This window comes from Anomalospiza imberbis, chromosome 7 (assembly GCF_031753505.1).
Source record: "Anomalospiza imberbis isolate Cuckoo-Finch-1a 21T00152 chromosome 7, ASM3175350v1, whole genome shotgun sequence".
Taxonomy (NCBI): Eukaryota; Metazoa; Chordata; class Aves; order Passeriformes; family Viduidae; genus Anomalospiza; species Anomalospiza imberbis.
This window is the reverse complement of record NC_089687.1, coordinates 24,716,189-24,740,863: the sequence shown is the minus strand read 5'-3', so window position 1 is coordinate 24,740,863 and position 24,675 is coordinate 24,716,189. Positions and strand designations below refer to the sequence as shown.

At 37.5% G+C, this 24,675-nt stretch overlaps 1 protein-coding gene across 10 annotated transcripts in view; it reads right to left on the bottom strand.

Annotated features, from left to right (window-relative positions):
* Nucleotides 1–24,675, bottom strand: part of NBEAL1 (neurobeachin like 1) — a 77,620-nt gene that overhangs the window by 39,222 nt on the left and 13,723 nt on the right. For 5 of the 10 annotated variants that reach the window (XR_011000889.1, XM_068196047.1, XM_068196046.1 and 2 more), the window contains exons 3-17: nt 23,337–23,428; nt 18,209–18,370; nt 16,827–16,908; nt 16,509–16,636; nt 15,598–15,680; nt 13,405–13,490; nt 11,585–11,891; nt 10,607–10,713; nt 7,110–7,196; nt 5,593–5,676; nt 4,049–4,147; nt 3,366–3,946; nt 2,607–2,739; nt 1,897–2,016; nt 431–734 (exon numbers count right to left, since the gene is read on the bottom strand). Coding sequence is in view for 9 of the 10 variants with exons in the window: in XM_068196047.1 (XP_068052148.1) it covers nt 431–734; nt 1,897–2,016; nt 2,607–2,739; nt 3,366–3,946; nt 4,049–4,147; nt 5,593–5,676; nt 7,110–7,196; nt 10,607–10,713; nt 11,585–11,891; nt 13,405–13,490; nt 15,598–15,680; nt 16,509–16,636; nt 16,827–16,908; nt 18,209–18,370; nt 23,337–23,428 (2,455 nt within the window). In the remaining variant the exon portion in view is untranslated. Of the gene's footprint in view, nt 1–430; nt 735–1,896; nt 2,017–2,606; nt 2,740–3,365; nt 3,947–4,048; nt 4,148–5,592; nt 5,677–6,626; nt 6,646–7,109; nt 7,197–10,606; nt 10,714–11,584; nt 11,892–13,404; nt 13,491–15,597; nt 15,681–16,508; nt 16,637–16,826; nt 16,909–17,477; nt 17,634–18,208; nt 18,371–23,336; nt 23,429–24,675 lie in introns of those variants that run through there. The other 5 variants (XM_068196049.1, XM_068196051.1, XM_068196052.1 and 2 more) reach the window with 4 other exon arrangements.

Sequence of the window (24,675 nt, the reverse complement as noted above, 5' to 3'; positions counted from 1 at the left end):
TTCAGAGTATTTTCTTTAAAATGACCACTTAATTATTGATTCTTATGGAAAAATCCTCAAGCATAAATCACCTTTAGGTGGCCTAACAAATAAGGGCAATACATTTAAAGAGTCTCAACTGTAAACACATGTGGGCAAAGGGTAGCAAAGATTCAGAATTTACAAGTGAAATTATTACCTAACGTTTTAATTTTGCAGGTCTGCTCATATGATAAACAGATGAGCTTATGCAAATATAACATTTTAAAATCAAACTTCATTACATACTTATTAAATGTTAAGCTTATTTGCTTTAAAGCCCTCTCAGGTCAGCTCTACAGTTCTGAATTTTAAGTTCTTCATTATGTGTATGTGTAGAGCAAAGCTTAGTGGGGTCTTGTTCATAACTCATTCCTTTTACTTTGCTAAAACTAGTACAATCACCACTTACCTGCTAAATACAATGCTTTCACCTGAGGAGGTTGCAGTGCTTCATGGAAGATAATAACTGATCCAAGTTGGCCCTCCAAAGATGTTGGACACCCCCATTCACTGTCCTGAGTCCCCGCTGAGATCATTTTGGTGATGAACTCTGGTTTTCCAAGCACCCCACCCCAACTTCCTGGAGTGAGAATGCCCCCAAGCGATGTCCGGTGGGGCATGATTGGGGAGGAAAAAGGCGGATCTGGTATCTGAGAGGGAGGAGGAGTTGTTGTTCTTTGACCAGCTGAGCCAATGCAGCAAGAAGTGAAAGACTGGAGAGTCATACATGGAAGAAAGAAAACAAAACAAAACACATACTGTAAATCTATGCTTTAAATCTGAAGACTGCATCTAGCAAATCTAAACTAAATAAATGAAACCGCAAGCAACAAGTTCTGTCAAGCCTTGAAGAACAAGCAATCGCTCACAGCAGGCCAAAAAACAGCATATACTTCTCATAAGAACACCCTTTTTCCAACTAAGAGCAATTTGGTTACCTCAAGTGCTGCATGACCTCTAGCAGGAGCATAGCAGGAAGGACAGTACCTCTGTAGTACAGGGGTACCTCTCTAAATACGCCTCTTCTGGATTATATTCCAAAATGCTAGCCCAACATATCTACTACTGCACATTTCTCATATCAGTTAAGTCCACTCAAACAGATGCTCTCATGGTAAGATTACTTGCCCTACTTCTAGTTACCTTGAGATTTATAATGTTTATTCTACAGATGGGCCAAAATCCACAGTTTTATCTTGAAATGAAAACTACACTTAGTCTCACTTTTAAGTTTTTTACTGATTTTACCATTACAGCATCCAACTTAACTGTTTTCTCAACATACTTAAAAAATATCAAATTAGAACTTAGAAAAGAGGGAAGAATATTGGGTGTTATAGCCCAGTTTAATAGAAATTTGTTTCCCAAAAGGAATGAACTAAGCTTACAGAGGAAATTAAACATGACATACGCTCATTTTGATGGTTAGTGTATTGCTAAATGTGTATACATCCAAAATTGTTAGATTAACTGCAAGTAAAGAGCTTATTCAGTTACCAAAGGAATAAGGAATAGCATATTAAGGAAACATTCAAAAAACACCAGTAAAAATACATGAAAATAACAGAGAATATTCCTCACTGAGTACTGTTGCTCAATCCCACTGGTAGAGCTGCCTATTATTATTATGTCATCATAAATTATGTCAATATGCTCAGGCAATTATTTTGAGGAAAACCCCACTATTTAATGTCACCTGGCAGACTTTTTTGGTTTTAAACAGAGATGACTAAACAAGCATTATTTAATGGTTAGTTACACTCCAAAATGATATTCTGGACAGAATCCACAGCTGAACATTATTAGCAACAGTCTGAACATCCATTGTTGTATGAGAGCTCATCCTACCAGGCTATGGCTCAGAAGGGAACTTACTTCATTCATAGCAGGGAATCGAAGTGGGGCAGAGACTTTCTGCTGTCCATTGACATAGATATACACGAGGCTCTGACCAAAGGGCCTCTTTCCAGGCACATGAACAATAGTTATGTTGTGCTGGTTAAGCAATAAAAAAGAATTAAGTCATTATTAAGAGCAGTGAAATTACTATATGAAACTATTTAACTTTATCTCTACTAAGCTGGTGAGAAAAGGACTTAAGAAAATAAATCCAAAGCATCAACAAGAATATAATAAGAACACCTGCTGATTTTGTTTCAAAGTAGTAAACGTAATGTTTACATATGAACAGGTTTTTGAAAAGAAAGATATAGCTCTTTCTTAGTAATGCACATCAGTTCTTAAGGATAGGACTAGAAAAGGATAAGGCAGAAATAGCACCACAGCTAATGTATTCACACAGCTCCACAGCCATCTATGCCTGTTTTAATTTAATATAAAAACCTCTAATGCAGTAACAAGCTTAATCAACAAAAATGCCTAATACACATGCATAAGTGAGTTCAATCAACAACTAATCTAAGTGAAAATTGCTTGCATTATTTGAGATTAAAACTGCTCTTATGCAATGAATTACTGCAATATTATAAAACAGATGATTTGTTACATGATCCAAAAACCATAATTTTGACTTCTGAGCTAACAACACAATCCTAAACAAAGTTTTTGTCAGTATCAAATCTTACCCAGAGAGAGTCAAAAAAACAATGGTCAGGCAGCATCACTGTTGCATATTCCCTCTTCGTGCACACTGCGACCACCAATACCCCCGAGCACGTAATGAAGGCTTCAAACCCCATACCACTTCCTGTGAAAAAGCTACAAAAGACACACAATAAAGGAATTGCTTCATCAAAACTACCACCTAACCATACACTCATTAAAAAGAAAATCCACTCAAGTTGTTTGGTGGTGGTGCAATATTTACTATGTGACTGCTACTTCTCTTATAAAAAAAAAGACCAAAAAGACATTTTGTTTTCTTCTGTTAGTACCTAAAAAGTTAAATTATATCAAGAAGCATTCACGTCAACATGCACTACTTAAGCACCATGAAGGTGCCCTCTCTCTTGAGCACTTATACAAATCCAGAGTTCATGACTTTCACAACAAGCTGTGTGAAAGCTTGTTCTGGTTTTGGGCAGGAGGTTGGAGGGACTGGGTTTTGTCTTTTAATGTTGCTTTGTTTAAGCAATGAACCTTACCACAATTTGGAGTTAAGGATGTTGAAACTGTAGAAGACATTACAACAGAGAAACTACTAAATTCTGTAACAGAACTTGGCTGTGGTGACAGATGAAAGCTCTTTCTTTCTCAGACTAAGCATTAACAATTGAAGATAAAGAAGAAGATGAAGATAAGCAGAAGCGCCACATGTCATGGGTTACCATATGCCCAGACAGATGGCCTACATCTGCAGGCTGTAGCAGTTACACTAACTGTACCTGTAGAGCTGCTTCCTCTTGCCACTTTTGCCCGTCGTGCCAGGGTCCACCCGGTCCTGGTCAAGGCAGAGCCAGGCGTTGAAGGAGAATGCGGAGCCCGGCCACCTGTGGATGGCGGGCAGGGCGATGCCGGCCATGCTGTGGTGCAGGTTGAAGTACTGCAGGGCGCTGGCCAGGCCCTGCTTCCGCGCCATGGCCAGCAGCGCGCGCATCACCGGCACCACGTACGGGTGAGCGCCCCGCGGCTCCTCCGGCCGCAGCAGCCGCACCAGCTGGAGCAGCTCTTCCGAGCCCATGGACTGGCTCCCCAAGGAGCCCAGCAGGGCAATCAGGTTCTCTGCACAAGTGCAGTGGAGCATCGAGTGGGAATTGAGGGTCTCGATGATACGGATGACCATGTTTGCATTGACACATGTGGCACGGCTCTGTCTGTCAATACAGCAGATTCGCCTCAACCAACTGGAGATGAAAATCTGCAGCTCATGTGATTCTAGCTCTGGAAGCCACTGAATGAGCAGCAATAAGGGCTGGACATTACTAATGCCTAGTATCCCAACAGCCATGTGGTCACCTTCAACAGCCTGAAAAACAGCAGGGAACTCAGACATGAAATACAGTAAGATGGGGCCAGAAGTACTGTTGAAAGATGAAAGCATTTCTGCTTCAAAGCAAGCACAGCTCACCATATTCATGAGTTCTTCCAGCAATTCCCGTGACGGCTGACCCAGTGATTTTAGTACCTCATATATGTGTGCATACCCAATTCTCTCCTTGAAGACCTCCTGAGGATAAAAATTCCCATCTCACTAACAAGTAAAATGGACAAAAACTGCTTGTCTACTGCAGCAGGTAGACAAGCAACTTTTAATTTTAATTTAGACAATTTAATGCACTATTAGACACATAATAATTAGAATGTAATAATTACAGGTTAGAAATCTATTTTTGATAACCTGTTCATTCTACTGTCTCTAGAATGCTGCAGATGAGAAGCATTTCACTGTAGCACACAGAAATAAAAGTTCAAAGTTATACTGTTTTATAGGTAATTTACAACTACTTTGGTGTAATCCAAATGTTAATAATATCACAATGAAGAAATAACTTCCTTTTTCATCTTTTTAGTGCAAACTACAGCTTGAAATGTTTACACTGGAAAACAGAAGTATTCAAATATTAATCTTTCAGTAAAATACTTTTCTAGACCAGATTAAAAACCACTTGTCCTAAAAACTTCAAAAAATTAGAGAAGTGTTCCACAGAAGTTTTCCTGAAAACTAACTGATTTTACAAGAAAAAAAAATCAACCAGCGAAGTTCAAATGGTAGTATCCATTTATGGTTCAATTATTAAACAGCCAACACATCATATGGAATAGATACTCTTTCTTTCAGCAGAAGTGATGTGATTACTTAGGTAAACATGAAAAGAAAAAATACACATGTTGCAGTAGAAGTACAATTGAAAACTCTGACTCTCTGTGAATCCCAGCAAGGCCCCACCTCCAACACACAACTCTTTCCAGGCTTTCCAGAGTCAGTGGAGAAATAAACACTTCCAGTAATGCTCCGAAGGAGCATAATAGATCCTGTTGTCTCTCCCTTAGGCTGTACTGCAAGTAGCAAAAAAATAAATGATTCTCACTCCTCGTTTATCCTCCACTGTACGGTCACATCCCTTTACCTGTGCCAAGTCCAGGGAATCATCCAGCCAAGGGTTGAATTTAATTAACTCAGCAATCCAGGAATAAATATACTATTTTTCCATGGGCTTAACTTCCAGTCAGAATCACAAACTAACCACAACCTATCCATTTACCAAATCACAAGAATAACTACCAAGGAAGGGCACAGGGCAATAGCATGACCACCATCTGGACAGCAATACTGTCTTGGCTTAGTTTAAAGCCATATAAAACTACAACGCCAACAGCTGCCTGAAAATTCCTGTGAATACGCACTAAGTCTATCCCATCTATCCATGGGACAAGTAATGTACTTTTTTTACAAATGTTCCAACTGCCATTATACTCAGATCTTCCAGTTTTGGTAGAAAGATGACATATAAAGGGATAGTAAATGCTCATCAGCTATTCCTATCTGGCATGAATGTGTGAGCACAATCTGCTCATCTCCATTAGCAAGATCCATCAAGGTATTGTGATAACAACACTAACTGGAAACAAGATCAAGAAGCTGCAAACAGCCCTCTGCATAGACACTGTTACCTTTGCAGCTGGAGACTTGTGCATTACTGCTGTGAGGGCTTGAATGGTTGATACTGCCAAGGAGTCCAGGTGCCCCTGAAACACCTGAAAGGAGCAGGTACAGAAGTCATACACAAACATGCAAAGACAGTTCAGCTCCAAAATCTGTGCTGTGCCCTCCTGCCAAAGGGAAACCAAGAGTTTGGTAACATGCTTCAAAAATCATCTCCCTATCAGTCAAAATTTCAAACCCCACAGCCTACAAGGAATTACATCACAGCAGACAACTGACCACAGACTTCAAGAGGAGAGAAGCATTCGCAACACAAACTGCACCTCAAATATTCTGATGGACAAACAAGTTTTCCTCATGCGTCTAATGGACAACCTCAAGAGGGAGGGAGGAAAACAATTAGGAAATCTCTTGCAGCGTGTGTGCTGCTGGAAAATCAGCATCTGCAGTTCATATAAAGTGACTTATTCTCCATCCAAGGCCCTGCAAACTAATGCAGCACAGACACACCCCCAAAATCTAAGAGATAAGTCACACCAGCACAGTTAGGTGGATGCCTCACCCATAGCCTCATTGCATTGATTCAACACCTCTCTCTCCAATTTAAGTAATCTTTTGAGGTTTTTTCTTTAATTCTTGTTTACATTGCTATTTCTGTGATGGTTTTAAGAACAAATATGTTGGAGCACTCTTTTGTAACCATTAGTAAACCTAATTAGCAACACTGTGCAAGCAAACATACTGTTTTATCATCTCTGAAATATGATGTGCACCTCAGACATATTTTGAAAGTGAAATATCAATAATCAGAAGATTATTAGACATGAAAAAACATTTACATATGGTTAGAGCATTGTGCTGTGTCCAAAGAAGCCAAAGCTATTAGTTAAAAATCACAACCTGTAAATAACCATCCCCTGTATTCAGCATTTTTTTACATTTTTAATCAGAACAAATAATTCTACCATAAAATTAATACAAAAATTGGCATTTGTGATTTTCCACAATATTTGGGAAAAGTGAAGCAACAGGCTATTCCTACCTCCCTGGTTCAGCCTGTCCATTGTTTTGTGAACATCTGTTCTTGATGACAAGCAAAGAACCAGGACACCAAACACAACCATTGAGATTCACAAACAAGGCCCCAGAATCCAAAACACCACAGTGCTGAGACAAAGAGCAAAAAAGAGGAAAAGAAGGGGAAAAAGAATCATCACCAGGTTGAGAAAATTAATTTGGATCCCATTCATGTGCTTCACCTTTTCCGTAAAAGAAGCATAACTGGTGCTCATTCTATTGCCAATGTCTGCAGTTTGAAGCAGATGAATAAAACATAGGCTGAATTCAATCTATTATTCAGAAAAAAATCATTTTCCAGAGACAGGAAATGCTGATCTGTGCAGCATCAAAATTTCATCTTGCTGCAGAAGGCTTAAGGAGGATGGTTAAGGTGAAGCACAGGAATCAATTTTCCTGTGATTGTGTCTTGACTTCAAATGAAGCAAAATACAGTTTAGGTAGGTACCTGGTCCTCATTCATTTCTGTCAGTAATTTGTTGGTAAGGTCTTTCTCACTCTTGTCTGCCACTTTATTGTTAGCATTTAAAAACAGCTGTTAGAAACAGAGACAAGAATAATGGAAATAATTGCATTAAACAGTTACCTGCAGCCAAATCTGTGGAGGCTGCCTTAGATTTGTATTTCACATACAGAAACAAAACAGGAGGGGGAAAAAAAAAAAGTTTTCTCACACTGGTCAAACAATTGTCCATTAGTATTCTGTTAATTCTTAAAATACTGAAAATTACATTGTATTTTTGCTAAAGAGTAATTACTTTTTTTTTTCCAAAAAACAAAAAATGTAATCACTGAGACAAAGAGAGAGATGTATCTGAATTTGTACTCATCTCTGGCTTAGCAACTGTGATTTCATTCACAATATGTAACATGACAGAGTTCTAAGAAATTTACTTTTAAGAAATAAAGACAGGAGTGGGGCATTAACAAGGAAATGGATACAGATGTTTCATAATTTTCCACTTATGTTTCAGCCTAGGTGAAAGCTGAAGATACCTTGACAGAATATTTTCATCTTCAAACAGCACAGAAGCAGAATTTCTGGGGCACACAAGCTTTGGGACAGGAAGGGCAAAATATCTCTGCTATTATCCTAAGCATCAGACAGGTTGCAAGTAGCTTTAAATCAAACAGACATCTATACTGCATCTTCAGCTAAGGAACTGCTCAGTAGCTAAATTCCTAGTCAGTACCTGAATTTGACAGTTTCAAACTCATCCAAATTCATAACCAATTGCAGTCAATTTGTGTGCCAAATTTAGCTGTAACGTAATCGGAACTAAAATTTACCTCCTTCTGTTTTAAGATTCTATTGAGGCATTAAAAAAACCCTGATTGAAACGTTTTTAAAGCTCCTTAAAAAAATAGAAATAGTTTCCTTTAGTGGGTAAAACCTAAGCATTTCTCTCCCCACCCCCCCCCCCCCCCATTTTGTTCCATTATCTGCTGGCTTAGTCTCTCTGAAGAGGAACAACCTGAGAATTTGACTTCCATAAATTAGGCCAAAACAAAGGACAACACTCAAGATATTACTTTGACTAACACAGGTGTGAAAGCACATTGTTAGAAACACTTTGAAAGGTACATCACAGTCAAGAGCATTAACAATGCAGAGTAACTATAATATGTCTCAGAGGACGATTACATTAGCAAGAATACTAACATTAAACAAAAGCAAATGGAGACAATGAAGAAATAAAGAGCTCATCAAACTTTTGGTATGAATTACTTAATTTCTCATAAGGCATGTAAAAGGAAAAATAGATTTCTTTTTACAATGTCTAGATGGTTTTAATTTTTCCATCTAAAAGCTGTTCAAAACCCACATTTTTTCTCAGACATACTGTTAGAGGTCATTGTGCTTTGCTCAAAGTCTGACCTCTGAGATAGTTAAACAGATGAGAAAGATTCAGCACTGACAAACCAGATTGTTAAATAACTCTCAGTACAGAATAAGCACCTCCTGATACCTGTAAATTACAGTCCCTCTCTTTTGGATATCACTGGCAAAAAGCAACACTCAGATCATCAAAACTTCACCAAGCAATTTTGAAAAGCTTTTGTGTAGATCTCTAACCCTAAAGCATAGTTAAGGAAAGACAGTTTGCCCATGAGCCTTTAAACCAGCAAACATGAAAAAAAAAAAAGGGATTTATATCTCAAAAGATTGTTAAACTGCAAATGACTAGGAAGTATGAGTAGAAATACAGCCTTGAATACCCTAAGTTCTTTGGGATATCTATAGCAGAATAGTGGTAGGGATTTGCTTTACCCCTCCTTTCCACAGAAATTACTTGCATTTCCAGTTTGCAGAAGATCCAATAGCTTCCTGAGTTTCCTGAAGGTGTGTGTATGGACTGTCATGCTCTCTGCAGAGATGCAGAATGTGCCTTCCACACACAGCTTGCTTAGGAACCCAGTAGCAATTTTCACAGAATAAGGAATAAAATCCAGAACAAGGATCTCAACCCCCAGCTAATAAGGAGAAATCCTAATTCCACAGCTAACTCAATCTTTGCTATTTAGCTTTGAAAAAGAATGGAGACACAGCATATCTGGAAATACAAATATACTGCAACACCTGCCCTGCCTCTAACTCTCCCACTTCTGATCTGTGGGGGTATTTTGCCTGTGAAAGACTAAAAAAGCACACTGTGTACCAAACTGGCAGCACTGATCTCTAAACAACACAATGATATGAGAGACTGCATCCCTGGAAAAAACCTTAAAAGAACATATCCTGTAACATACAGACAGGCAGAATGAAAATAAAAACAGCAAGCTGCAAGAAAAAATAGATCGATCAGCTGTTCCTGCTTTCTTAAGTTCCACCACTTATTTATGAGTGCAGGAACACAGCTAAGAGTCACCATGAAGTGGTAAACATGATGCTGCTGATGATTTTAGAAGAAACTAAAAAAGGAGTTTCTTATACAGTACAAGGTTAGTACAAAAATAGGCAGAGATTCCCAAACACAGGAGAAGAATGGAAAGGTCAAACAATGTATTTTCAGAAGGAGATAACAAAGCTACAGACTATTCAAAACACTTCAAGTCAGTCGGCATTCTGCCACTGATTATAATTACAATTAGGACATAATCCAAATACATTTATTTTCAATACATCATTGCACTGAAATACATTCTAATCCAAAATCTAAATAGATTAGAAACAATTGCACAGTGTAGCTAGCATTAAATTATCTACCACCAGGAGAGCTCAAAACAGCTATGTCCTTAACATACCACATATTACACTAACATATCACAAAAAGAAACAGTGCAGAGAGTTACATCATATCTGTGTTCTTTCACACAGGGAAAAATAAAATCAGTGCAATCAGTGGAAGTTTGCAAATTATGACCATTTGCAGCTGAGATGAAAACCCTAGATCCTATGTAGAAAAGAAAAAATTGAAGAACATTTTTAACAGCTTGAGCTCATGTTTTATGTCAGCCACATGCAGGACTCAAATATTTTGAAAGAATTAAAATGGGACACCAGGAATATTTTTTTAAATGGAAATACATTCCTCTGAAATTAGAATTCAGATCTCTATCTGGCAGCAGTTAAGTGACTTTCTAATAATCCAGTGATAGAATATAAGAGAAACAAAACAAAATAACCAAACCCCACAAAAAAAAAAGCCAAATAAAAAGGCAGGTGGGATTGATTTTTGTAATTAGACATACTGTTAGAGGTCACTGTGCTTAGCTCAAAGTCTGACATCTGAGAGATTTTATTAGGTAGGAAAAGATTCAGCAGTGATTCAAAGATACAGCATCATAACAGATTTTACAGACTGAGCAAGGTCTGTAAAGGTATTTTGCTCAGGACTCTAAGTATTATTGCTTTAACCACAAGACAGACATGAGACACCCCTACTTCACAGTAATAATACAAGACAGGATTTGTTAAAAATATGCTGATAAGGGAAAACTTACCTTGCAGTTCTGCAACAGTCGAATGAGATGCTCAAAGCAGTTACTGTTAAGGAAAATTGCCTGCAGAACAGGCCTATCTGTGCAGTCTAACATGGCTGTGATGGTATCTATAAAATTAAAACAGAACTGCCATCAAATACAAAACACATCCCAAATCCATCAAGCATTTTTTCCTGCACATTCCATAATACACGTCAGGAAAAAATTATATAAATTATCTGCATTTTTGATCAAGAATTATATGCATTTTAAGAACAAATCACTAGGCCTAAAGCTAAACATTTTGACACTGTAAAGACTACCACAGACTAATATTATAGAGAAATTTCACCAAATGAATATCTTTGATTGCTTTGGGGCCCTGCTTCAAGTAATTTCCAGTTGTGAGTACATAAGCAGCATCACCTTTTTTTTACAGCACATGAACACTTCTTTCCTCAACATGCAATTACTCTGCAGCAGCCTTATACTGTAAGCATTCTCCATGGCCACAGTACTATTCCTCAGTTTTCTTGGAAGTATGGGAAAAGAAACACTTATTTCCTGCACTGAACATCAAAATTGAAAAAACTCAAACCCCTGTATTCTGACCCAAAAACTTATACCCAACCCTTTCAGACTATTACTTCTGGCCAATGTTTACAACAATGCTATTTGAAAATCAAACTATCACAAAATAGCACCACACAGCTATTTTATTACAGAATAGTTTTATTCTGCAATTATGAAGGTTCTGATAAGTTTCACTTCTTGCCTAGCCACGTTTTTCTCTTTTAATGAAGACTTTCAATCTATGAACCTTGACACTTTGGTTAAATGGTAGCAACCTGATATGGTTTCTTCTGGTTTTTTTTATTAGTAAATTATTAAAGAAATATCTAAGAAGAAATGTTAGAAATGTTTCAATTGCTTAGCCAAGTCAATATTTTTTGCTTCAGAGTTATTGTCAAGAAATATTGAAAGGACTTGTGTACTCACTCAGCATTTGGATCTGCAGTGCTATGAATCTGCTCTCCCACTGCCTGCATCGCCTTGGATTAGGTAAGGCTGAATGGTCTGAATTAAGCAACTTGAAATAGTTCTCCAATATTGTGCTTGTCTCGACCTGGCGCTGGTCAGAACTGCTGGTTAAGAGGATATGGACAACTTCTGTCAGGCACTTCAGAGTCAGCTCTGCCTTCCTGCTCACTTCCTCAGGGTTTCTGTCATCCCAGTTGTCACAGTCTGCTAAAACGCGCATCAAAACTTCCATGGTGGCAGGAGATACTGCTTGAAGAGCATTCCTCTGAAACCCATTAAGGCAAAAAAATTATTAAGAAAAATAAATTTAGAAGAATTTAAACCTCTTCAAACCAGCTGTGTCTACTTGAGTTATCTGAACAATGCAATATGCATTACTCTATAATAATGCTGTGTAGTTGCTAAATAACTAAGAAACATTCTATTTGGATTATGCTGATGGCTACAGATGAAATGCAGACCATCTTTTTCATCTAAATAGGGTCTCTTTTTCAAAGGGAATGCTTATATGGAAAAGGAAATAAAATTTAAATACGTGTTATAAAATTCTTATATGGTAGCCCTGATAAACTGCTAATTTGAGACAAACCTTCACCTGAGTTTTCATTTTAGATTATGAGATTCATGATACTTTAGAACATGTGGTAAGAACATAATCATTAACAAATGTTTGCCTGGGCCCTGAATGCATTTTCCTCACCTTTCTTCCTGGGAGCCTGACTGCCTAGGCTCAGGGACAGGAGCCCAGGCTTGTGGTGAGCTTTGAGAAGCCCTGTCAGGGATTCCATACCCTCTGTAGGGAGCTGCATTCAGGTTTTGGCTCTCAACTCTTTACTTGTTTGATCTACACTGCAGCCATGGCCATGCCTGGCCATGTCATGTCTTGAACTACTGACTTGACTGCAGTTTGACCTTAGCCCTGCTTCATGGCTATGGATGGGGCTGGCAACCAGTGGCCTCCTGACTGACTCTAGTTATCACCTGTAGAGGAAATCCTTATTCTGATGTGCTGACCAGACTTCCTGGCTTGACTTTAGGCTTTCTCACTACAGACTTGTCTAGTGGGCTGGGCTGGTCCATCCTGGTTCCAGCCAGCACAGCTGCTCCCATCACTGTCTGGGTGTAGTGAGATCACACCCTTTGCTGGTCAGGTCAACTGCTGCTGCCCATCCTGCTCAGACTCCACTTGCCTTCCATGATGGAGCAGAGCCTGGCTTTGCAGCTTCCTGGCAACCTTTAAAAACACTCTTTTCGAGATTATCAGCAGTAGCAGCTGCTTGTGACCAGACTAAGTAGGACTTCACAGAAGTCAGGTGAGAAAGTGGATGTTGACTTTGCTGCTGATGAATACCCTCATTTCCTCATGTTCTTTCAAAGACTTTTAACAGCTTCCAAGGTGTAAAGGCCTCATGCTTCCAACTGAAAACAGCACTGGGAAGTAAGCTAGATCAATTTCATGCACATGAACACGAAACTTCCATCTTTGCAGGTGGAAATTCCTAATCTAATTATGCACTTTTTTCTTTAAAATATTACAGAAAGTTCATATGAACATGTAGTTGTTCTAAACAGCAAATTTCTATGGTTATTTGAAATTGCCATCCAGCTTTTAATATTCAGGTATTATTGCCCAGAATGATCCCAAAGTTCCTAAGACAAAAATAATTAACCATGGATAATAAATTCTTCTCATTTAAGAGTTATGGAGTATTTAAAAGTCCTAAACAAGAACAAGCAGCTGGAGGTTTCAGTAGCTGAAAAGTTCAGAGTATCCTTACCTGACCACCAGCCACAATAGCTCCAAAGAGATGCAGCAGGCAACATTTTAGGCTCTCCTTGAGATGTTCACTTTCTTGAAAGCATTCTGATTAAATAAAAAGGAGATTTTTCTCAAAAAAAACCCACCAACAAATAATAAAAAACCCTCCTCTATTCCCAGTCATCATACAAATTAAAAAAACAATTCAACTGTATCATCTCCATTTGGTTTTATATAAAACTCAGACAAACACACCAATTCCAGCATTATCAAAGTAACACATTACCACATTTATCAGGAATTCACAGGGCCACACCTTCACCTTGCTTAAACTTCCCATGCCAGCTGACAGAACTACAGACACAACTTGTGCTCTTGATTCATAATGTAAAAATGAGCCCATTTTGTCCAAACTAGTGAGAATGAGGATATTCTAACACACAACCAGTTATCGAGCACAACAAAGTTCAGAGAAATTTTGGCATGAAAAGTGTGATGCCATATGCAGTGCAGGTAGCTCAAAAAAAAGTGTCCCCTGAGCTTGCTGACTTTAAAGCAGATTGCCAGAGAATCCTGTCCAGATCTGTAATCTTTCTAGCAGTAATTTCTTTAATGACAACTATCCTGCATCTCTTCTCTTGCCATAGCTGATAGAAATTAGTCCCAGACAGCCTCAGCATCTCTTCTTAGCAATAGATATAACCTGGATATTGTTGTTACAGCAATAATGCTAGACCTAACAGAGCAGCAAGAATCTACAAAGAATTATTTTTGGAAATGCCACTTATTGGCAAGTAAGATTTCTGACTATATGATGAATGTCTAAGTCTGTTTTAAAAGAAGATTGAAGAGCTATTTTTCCAATCTGTTCTCCAAACAGAACAAAGCTTACTTAGATGATCATACAGTTAGGGAGCTAGTACCACCACTCCTTGACTTATATCCTCTGGATCTTTGTAGAACTTCAGACAAATTGAAAAGAGCAGTACCTGGCAGATTGTGAATAAATCATTAGGCTCAGTAGACTAAAACCATCCCCTCTCAAATTAGTCCTGGCATGGCAGGATGCTTAAGGCACACGCTCAGCAATTTCTTACTCTGTCCTTTCTGCCAGCTGGCCAACAAGCAGAAGAGTATCTGCTGGCTACTTTTAGCTCGGTCACATTATATCATATTTAAGAGACTTGGGAGGAACCACGGGGCAAGGCACTGAATGGAGAGGAGAGAACCTACAGATGACATTCCTCAGTAGCAGTCTTTACAGTGGGTCTCCAATGCTCTGGCATGTAGATAAGGGCATTTTACTGGCAGCAACAATCTGGTCTTTTTGGCAACTATCCTATTTTTTGTACGCAGCAATGGAATCTCAAGGAACAGGAACTGTGACTCAAACCTAGAAAAATCAAATTCATAAATGCTACCACTCCACAAATAGAATATCTTTTCTTTTTATTTTCAATTAAAACTAAGTTAATGGATAGCTGCAAAAAGGGCTGATTTCACTCCTTCACTGCCCATCCCTCCAGCTTGTTCCTGCTGCTCCAATTCTGTAGGCACTAGCGCTCTGGTATGCTAAAGTGGCAAACTATCTGGGCCTCCCACATTCTTGAGATTTAAGTATAGAATATGGACATGTAAGTTCTTCTCTTCCACACAACCTGTAATCGTAAGAACACATGAATTCCAAAGCAGTCATCATGATATTTAATGACTTAACCAGAGAGAAAATTGTTTCCCAAACTCGAGGCCAAGGATCATTTGCTAGTTGAATGGCACAGAGTTTCATTTTTTCTAGCTGTTAAATCATATTAAAGAGACAGATGTGCATGAGCACACCCCTGAAATTATTTTTCCATGACAGTTATCAGCACGGTTACTACAGGCATCTCATATGCAATCACTATGTACCACAATAAAAAGAAAAGCTGGCAATTCACAGAACCAACCCTACTAAACCACATTAGGCACTGAAATAAACTCTAGAAATAAAGAAAAATTCTTTCAAAGATGAGCAGGAATTACAAAATAGCAATGCTCAGAACAAAGAGCAAGTACAAAAAACAAGCAACTAAAGTAACCTACTACATTCAGTCTCAGAAAGCAAGTAAAGGACTTACATTATCGGGCATGCTTAGGAGAAAGTTACTTGGGCTCACTAAGTTCATTCCTCTACAGAAAACTATTTTTTAACAGGCTGTTAAGTAATACTTACGGTAAAAAAAAGGGACAAACTCAACAGTGAGGGAAGCTGGTTTATACTTCTGTCTGCTTCTTTCAACTGTACTAAGGAAACGTCTGCAATTACATTAAAAAACATACACCAAAGAAATCAGACATGATACCTTTGTTTATTACTTACTTATTAATTTGTTACTTATAATATGAATTTATAACATGACATAGTAGAAAACGCTGCCATAAATCAGGAGTTATCTTTTGCCTACAGGATGAAAGAGAATAGTGAAGTAGTATTTCACCCTGAAGACATGAATCACAGCTAATCCCATATTCAGTACACACTAAAAATACTTAACATTTTACAAAATTGTTTAGTTAAAAAAAACAAAACAGAAAAAACCAGCATTCTCTTATTTAGTCTATGCTTATTGTAACTAAGCCACCAGCTAGAATGCCAAATTTCTTGACCAAGCCATTTTAGATGGGCAGAAAACATTATTATGAGTTCATTAGGCTGGTGAGAACACACAATAAAATTAAAGGGACGTAATTCTACTGATACACTTATAAAACTATTTTCAAAGATGCAAGTTATCTACACTGTGAACTTCAGTAACATCTTTTGCCCTAATTCAAGCAGGTCTGCCCACCACATTCCTTTTGGCTTCTTTGTTTGACTAGTTTAGAAAGATGGTCAGTTTTGGAAGGAGAGCGTAATGTAAGCACCTTTGTGGTGATCAGTTACAACCAATCACCTCTTCATATATCCTCAAATTTAATTTTAACTTTTATATTAACAGTAAAAATATTACAATTTTTGAAAGTTATTTAACTCATATCCAGTTTGAGAAAGCATAATACATTTCTGTGGTGTGCTTCTGTTGATTCATGGTTAAAGCTCTCATAAACCACAGAATTTACAATCCTGTGCTGGTCCACACATACCCTGCAATTCGCTGCCTCCAGTTTCGATATGGATCATACAGACTTTCACAGAAAGCCAATGCATGTCTCACAAATTCTTCTATGGGGGTCTGATCCTCCACTTCTTTCTCTTTTGTTTTGCTTTTTAACTGAGGAGAAAAAGAAAGCTATGGTCAGAAAATTTCCAGAAGTTGAAAATTAATCGTGATCTGCCCCAGAACTATTCTGAGCCTATGAATTGTTCCCCACTTAACACTATTAGTGAAAGAGCAGATCACATACAAAGGAGCAGGAGGTATCAGATGGCAGAAATACAGACAAGAATTATTAACCACATACCTGTTGAATGTACAACGTAGTCATGGTGATAACATGGTTAATGTATGAACACATCCCTATCTCTTCCACATTAGCCAAATTCCTGCAAAGACAACACAAAAACCACAGACTGTACACAGTGTACCATTTGAAGCTAGTTCAAACAATGTTTGTTTTAGCATTCTGTCTATAGTCATACAAAAGGATACCAGCATTTCAAAAATACTCTCCAAAAGACTGTACATAATTAAATGTTTATTTCCGTCACCATTACAGAGCTCACAAGTTTTCATCTAACAGGAAGAAAGATTCAAGTCACTCTGCTACAGACCAATTCCATCTGGAATCTGGGGTTTCAGAGGTTAAGCAGATTCCCAGGACACCCTAAATAGAAAGCTCAGAAATGGCATCTGATAACACAGACAATAACTTCCACTTTACTAGTACACACACTTTCTAAAACTTTAGGAAACATATAACCTAGAAACATTTACTCACTTTAAATTCTCTGGAGCAAAACAAACACCTAATAAATTATTTTAGAAAATAAAGCAACAACAACTAAGAATTTCCCAGTTTTGAAGTTACAAAGATCAGATATCAAAGCGATGACATAGGAGAACTTTTCAGCAAGTAAAGGTGACACCAGTTTGAAATTCAGAAACACATTACTACCATCCACTCAGCTTATATTCAATATTCCAGGGTATTTAAACACTACCATACAGCTCTTCGTATAGTTTCAGAGGTAAGGTGAGACAAAGCATTCAAAAATGCTGCTTCAAATACTCCTCAGTAAAGGAGAGTCTCTATTATATTTTATCCCCTTCCTCTCTCTAAGAGCATTTTGCAACAGCAAACTGAAGAAATAGTGAGGAATAGATCCCTAAAAACAGTTTACTCATTTGTGTCCACAGAATTACACTATCAGGCAGAAGTTTCAGAAGGAAATCAGCTGCATGAGTAGTGTAATAATAAGTTTCACAAGCTGTTTATGGAATTATAAGCATGTTAAGAATGTGAAACAGTTCTTTCTGTACAATTCGAGTTACTTCATAGCTTACAGTTGTTAGAGTGCACCTTTTCTTTTAAAAGTATTTCTTATATGAGGTACATCATATCTTGAATTCTCATAGATTTATCTTCTACAGCTACAAAGAATTTAGTGTTTAACCCCCTTCTATTTCTATTGCAAACATTATTGCTAAGATGACTGCATTGCTCCTCTCTCTTTTATTCCCTCTGCCTTTATTCTGAAGATTGTGAGAATTGTTATTTCTCTGTATCTACTGGAAGGTATCAAATCATCTAGTATGTGTCATTAAAATCTATATTTATAGGCTGCATCAAGATTTCTTAAACAAAACAACAGCATTGCTGAGGTAACAATTAGAAACAAATACCTGCAAAGGATGATAAAGAATTTCACCAGTAAAAGTGACAGAGTCTGCTGCTGCTCTTCCAGGCCATCTGACATTTTCTGGACACACTGTAGCAACTGGAGCCTGAGGACCTGAAGAATGTTATCAGGAAGCAGCGATATTCCTGGCGGAATGTCGTCCACCCTAAAGAAAAAAGCCAGACACCAAATAGTTAATCATACAAATGCCAAGCTGCCAATCGATTCCCATGTACTCATGCAGAGTTCCACTAAGTTCTGTGGGTAAGGTCACCCAACTGAACACATCACAAACACCTTCTAATGAGCCACAAGGAAATGTCTGGTGGCAATATACCAGCTTGAGCTTTCTTTTCCCCAGCAATGAAATACATTAAAAAAAAAAAAGTGTTAAAATCCATTAAGTGGCTTCCTAAATCCTCTTCCATGCAGTGACCTACCTTAATTGCCACAAAGAAATCACATAATCTTCATCAGGTAAAAAGGTGGCCTGGGAAATACCCAGGGACAGCCACAGTGGAATGAAACATGAGAACAAAACATATTTGGAAGAACATTTTCAACTTTCTACTGAAGATTAAGAGTGTCCAAATAAATTAGATGCCAATTATTGCATAGTTATTGAAGTCCAGTTGGTATTCATCCACAGTGAACCTCATGTTGTTCTTACATAAATTTCAAAAAGCAACACAAAATTATCTTTTGCCTATTGTTTTCTGCAAACTAAAACATTTTTTGAAACATACCAGTGAGAACCAAGACATGAAGAAAAGAATGGGTTTATTAATGGTTTAATTTTTTTTTCCAGTGATCCAAAACCAAATAAGAAAATGACCCAGGAACAACCCATTTCAGAAACATACTTCATAAAGAAACCCATTTCATTAACAGTATAGAATATAAAGATCTGTAAGAACATTTTTTGGGATGAAAACTGTTCATCCACTGTTGCACATGCTAAAAACAATTCAGCAAGCTCAAACCCTCACTAATACAACTGCTGCGTATGTTGCATCTATGCAAGAAAAACACAAAAAAGATGTGTAGAAATGCAGTGACTACCCCTATACTACCCCTATTATTTGAGGAAAATGGAGAACAATCCATTGTTTAGCTTCTAATGTTGAAAAGGAAGCTTTTAGAGGAGGGAAAATCAAGAGACTCAGCTTAGTAAAACACCTAGATGGGTGTAAGTGACAGAAAGCTCCCATCTCCTAGAAAAGAAATGTTACCTACACTTATACAGACAACCACCTACTTCAATCCCGTGCCTCTTCACACAGTTGTGCAATTTGCTTTTCAGATTGTGGAATTCAGAATCTCAAGTGATTCAGAGCATTGTAACATATTTTATAGCCTAGGCTCTAAACTGATAGCAACACGAACCACAAAACTGAGAGCAACTGCTTTTTTTTCAACACAAATGCCAAGACAGAAATTTAAATCTCTGTGATAGCAACTTCACCCCTCAAGATGCTGGCAGATCCACTCTCTCTACAAGCATGGTTTCTCATAATCTGGTCATTCAGATTCTGTATTTCAGATTCTGATAATTCCCTCTCAGTATTAGGAAAACTGTAATTTTTGACAGCAGAAATCGTATCTCCAGAAGTTAATTCCCTAAAATGGCCAGTAAGTCTTTTTCAGTAAGATCATGAAATGCTTTACAAGAGAGCAAACAGCATACCCTTCATGCCTCGCATCCCAAAGAATGTTTTCTTTGCAGTAGCTGCCTGTGTTGCGCAACCCATGAGAATTTGGGAGAGATGTGTGAGGCATGAGAAATCCAAACTGGCATTACACAAAATTAATATACTATAGAGTATAATAAATAAATGTAAATATTTCTAAACAATCAAGCTTGTTTTCACCCCAGACCAAATTACTACTATAAAACGAGGATTAAAATTTGTTGACGTGTAGTACCAATTTTTCCTGAACAAACTCGCTGTTTAAAGTAAGTACTCCAAAAGGAAGAAAAAAAATGAATATAAAAAAACATACCCTATCTGACATTGTTACTTGACTGCTGGTACCCTACCTCAAAAATATGAGAAAGAACTTGACACATTTGGGATCTTTTTATTGATCATTTCCTTCATGATGTTAACATGGTTTTGCAGCCATACAAACTATGTCAGGTGTGTGAAAGCGAACTGAACCACCTGTACACTGCAGGCACCTATTCCAGCTCAAACACACCCTGGGAACTCTCCCCCACCAGTGGTAAGCACTTGGAAACAAACTGCTGCAGCAAACCAGGCTTTACTTTTCAACTATCACCATGCAATCACACAAACCATGTAATCAGCATTCCTATCATGTTTTCTGCATCATTTTTATGTGGGTTTGAAGTCAGCAAATTAGTAAAATATGGTTTCTATGGTACCTTGTATGAGCTTCCTTTAAGCTCCTTTGCTCAAGATCATGTAAACTAAAAGCAGAAAAAAAAGTATGACAACACTACGGAGGCCTTTGTTATTTTTAAAAGTGTTGAATCAAATGACAATCCCTCTCCAATGAGGAGAAAAAAATCCTCACACCAGCTGGTAAAGGTTTTATCCTTTTTATGGTAAATACATATGACATGGATACATGTTTTGAGGGAAATAACAGACAGGTGTGCTGGTCTTTTGTGCTCAATGATCAAGCCATTAGCATAGCTATATTCACCTTTTCAGTAAAATCATTAATAACATCATCAATGAGCCATTTCATACAGAGTACAGGCACAAAGACAGGTAGAACTGAAGCTGTATAAGCCTATAAGCTGTATAACTGTATAAGCTCTACTTATACAGTCAAATCATACGGGGTACACTCACACGCTTTATTTAGAGGTTTCCTAATTCTGTACTGCTTAGCATCTTTCACATTTCCAAAGCAGACTTGAGGAAATTAGATATTCTAATTTATAGGAAAAAAACCCTTATGAGTTAAATCAGGAAGTGACAGTGCCAATTAAGAGTCCTTCTTTCAGGAAGGAAAAAAAAGCCCAAAACCAAACCTATAATAGAATCTTTACATTTCTTAAGTGGTATTTTCTTGGATGCTAAAGACACCCACATATGTTTTAGATTGACACAAAATTTAATGCCTGTCTTCCAAAAAGTTAGTCGTGTCCAGTAATCTGTACAAGCCTAAACAGTTTCTTATTATTTCCTGGCATTAGCTCTTCACTACACAAGGTCTTTCAGGCATATAGCTGTAAAGCACACCAAGATTTACAGAAGGAAAAAAAGAAAAAATATTGGTGCAGTTTCTCCTTTTAGTTAGCATCATACATTTTTAAGACCAATAGACAGAATTAATTGTTTTATAAGGAATTCAATTTAAAAAAAAAGTGAGTCCACAGGGTCCTGTGGCCCCTGGAGTCACTGGAAATCAACATTTGGCGGTTCCACACTGACCTCGTTTTCTTTTTCATAGGCCCAGTAATACTGTTTTCACAATGTAAAGGCCTGCAACGCAAATTGACAAAGCCCAAAAAGATGCCACTTTTCACATTCCTGATTATATCACAAATGCACGTACGGGCAGAAACTGCAATTCTTTGTTAACTCTACTATCTGATCACCATGGGTTTTCTTACTGTAGACATAAAAGCACAGGAATAATCTGCCTTCATCCCTATGTTGTTTTGATGCTTTTTCTTTACATCTGTTACACAAACGAGTCCAAATCCACATGGTTCTGTTCCTCCAGACTAAATCACTAATCCTGTCATTAAGCTCAGAAAAACACACATTATTTTTACACTCACTAAAGTCACCATTTATCACAATGAAGATGCTGCTACTGTTCTACATAACTAAGCTTTATGTTGCTGAAAAAAACCCAACATGAAAACTATGAACACATACACTAAAAAACACTTAAACTCAGAGTATAAATAAATTTTAAAAACTTAAAATCAAAGTACCAAGAGATTCTTTTCCAGTGTTCATATTTCAATACTAAATAGTATGTTAAAAGGACAAACTTTTCTCCTTAAGTGAACATATTAAGATGCATTTTTGACACTACAAAGGAATAAATTTTCAGAAAGAGCACAGAAATAACTTGAAGGTCTTCTTACTGATAATTGCACTACATATTTTGCACTCATATGGGCATTATGAGGAAAACTTTAATACAAAGACCTGGGAATCTAGGTTTTATCTGCAGAGATCCAGTTGCAGCATTCTTCATTTCCTCGTAACAGCTGAGGCTATCACTTGCACTTCAAACAGGATCTGATCCAAAGCCCATTAAAGAATTTCCATTGATTTCAACAGGACTTGGAATGCAGCCATCATGCAAGGAGCACCATTCTGTGCTTTCAAACACCATTGGTGGTATCAGCTATAATACTGACACCAGTTCTCATGAAGGCTGAATCCTTTAACATATAGTTTTTCTTAAAATCCCTAGTTTATGCAAGCACCTCAAAAGCAAGAGAAAACATCCAATGCTGAAGTTTTTACTCCTCATTTTCAAAGTTAGACATGAAAACATAATCATGATAACACAGCATACAAATTTAAAATACTGAATATGAAATTCTGAAATTAGGCTCCAATAGACCCTCATGATTATAAGTGAGAGCTTTTGGTCAGAAACATGAGGGAAGTCAGCAATACTCTTACCCTGAAGTCTCTCCATGGATGCTAGGAAATCACTCTCAAGTCTAAAACTGATGCATATTTTAATTTTTAAATGTTTTCAGCTAATATACCCAAATCTCTCATTGAGAATTTCATTCACCCTTAATCTTAAAGTAACCCCTGAAATAAAATTACAAATTCTTTAACCTACGTCTTGCTTCTCTTCTGTCACTGCTGATGCAGATAGCAAACACTACTATCTGTGTTTACTATCAAAAGAATTATGAGGAACACAAGGAATAACAATTATATTTCTATGAGCAAGAACAAGAAGTACTCATGCCAATTTCCTAATACAATGCAAATACTGGTATTTGCCTAGTTTCACCATTCCCAGCCCAAATTGGCCTTCAAATGAATGGGAATGCCACTTGACAACTAAAAAACTTTTGTTTAAAGGCAGCACTGCCATTGAACAGGACTGGGCTCTCAGCCAGGTCTGTTTCAGATATCAGGAAAAATGAACAGGTCTGTAATTCTACATACCTCGTTGGCAGCTTTTCAAAGTCCACATCCAGAAACTGTTCATAGCTAGACACAAAACTATCCAACCAGAGCTTCAGGTAATCTGGATCCTTCTGTAAAAAGGAAGAGAACATTAGCCACTTTTGCATTAGCCACTATTGCACTCAAGGTCATCTAGCAACAACTCTGTAGTACTGCCTCAAATAAAAAGTTTCTATTTAATGCATTTCAACTGGGAGAAAGGAGGGAATACACATTTTTTAGAACCAAAAGAAAAAATAACCACCTGGGTAATTTGAAATTTTCAGCCACATTGTGCTGATGGGACATTTTTGCTCTATTCATTAGTTTATACATCTCCTCTTCCTAGCACCAGTGTCAACCAAAGCATTTTAGCTTTTCCCCTCATAAACAATTTTAACTTATTCTCCACAGTCATCCATACCAGCTTTACAAACTTACTAGAATGTGTTCTAGTCTTGATACCATAAATACTAGTACACAACACTCCTTATGGCTCATAAAATTAAATAAGAACCCTAACAGCAATCCTAATCACAAAATAATTTCCTTTTTGCTTCACTCATAGGTCAATATGGCAGATAACAACAGATTAGAGACAGATGGTGTTCAGGAAGACAATGCAGAAACTATGACCTGCCTATTAGATAGCTATTAAACAGATAGAAAATTATATTTAAGCTTCCTAGTTGTTCCTAGTAGAGCACAAAGACTGTGTTTGTGACCAACAGTCCCTCGGGGCTAGACACTGTCCCAGGAACTAGAACAGATATTAGACCACTGCAAACTACACAGGGAAATTCTGTCAAAATATGCATTTGAGGTAGTCTTACTTTACAAGTTAAGCTGCTTAATTTTCAAAAACGAGTTGCCAGCCCATAGCTAACATATTCCCCTGGCAAGACTGTGCAGTCTTGTCCATTAACACACATGCACGTAGTCCCATATTCTACACCAAAAATAATTTTCGAAACAGTTTTAAAATTTTTGCCAGAAGTATTTGAGATTACAAATGATTTTTGAATCAACTCCATAATTTATAACATTTTGCAGAAGTTGAAAACATTTTTCTTTATCTTTTTCCCTCTTCTGTATCTCTTCCCTTTTGTTTGTTGCCTTTATATTACCACAGATGTTCCCAAATAAGATAATGTTTCCCTGCAGAGTTAAGATTGAAGCGAAAACAGTGAATATCTCTAACACACACTGTTCTGCAGCAATTCAATTGTTCAGTGCAAAAGAGTCACCAAGAAAGACTGACAGAGTCCTGTCAGTGTAAATAGCTACCTACGAAAGAGCCCTCCACAGGGGGAAAAAAAAAATCAAACAAAAATTTAAA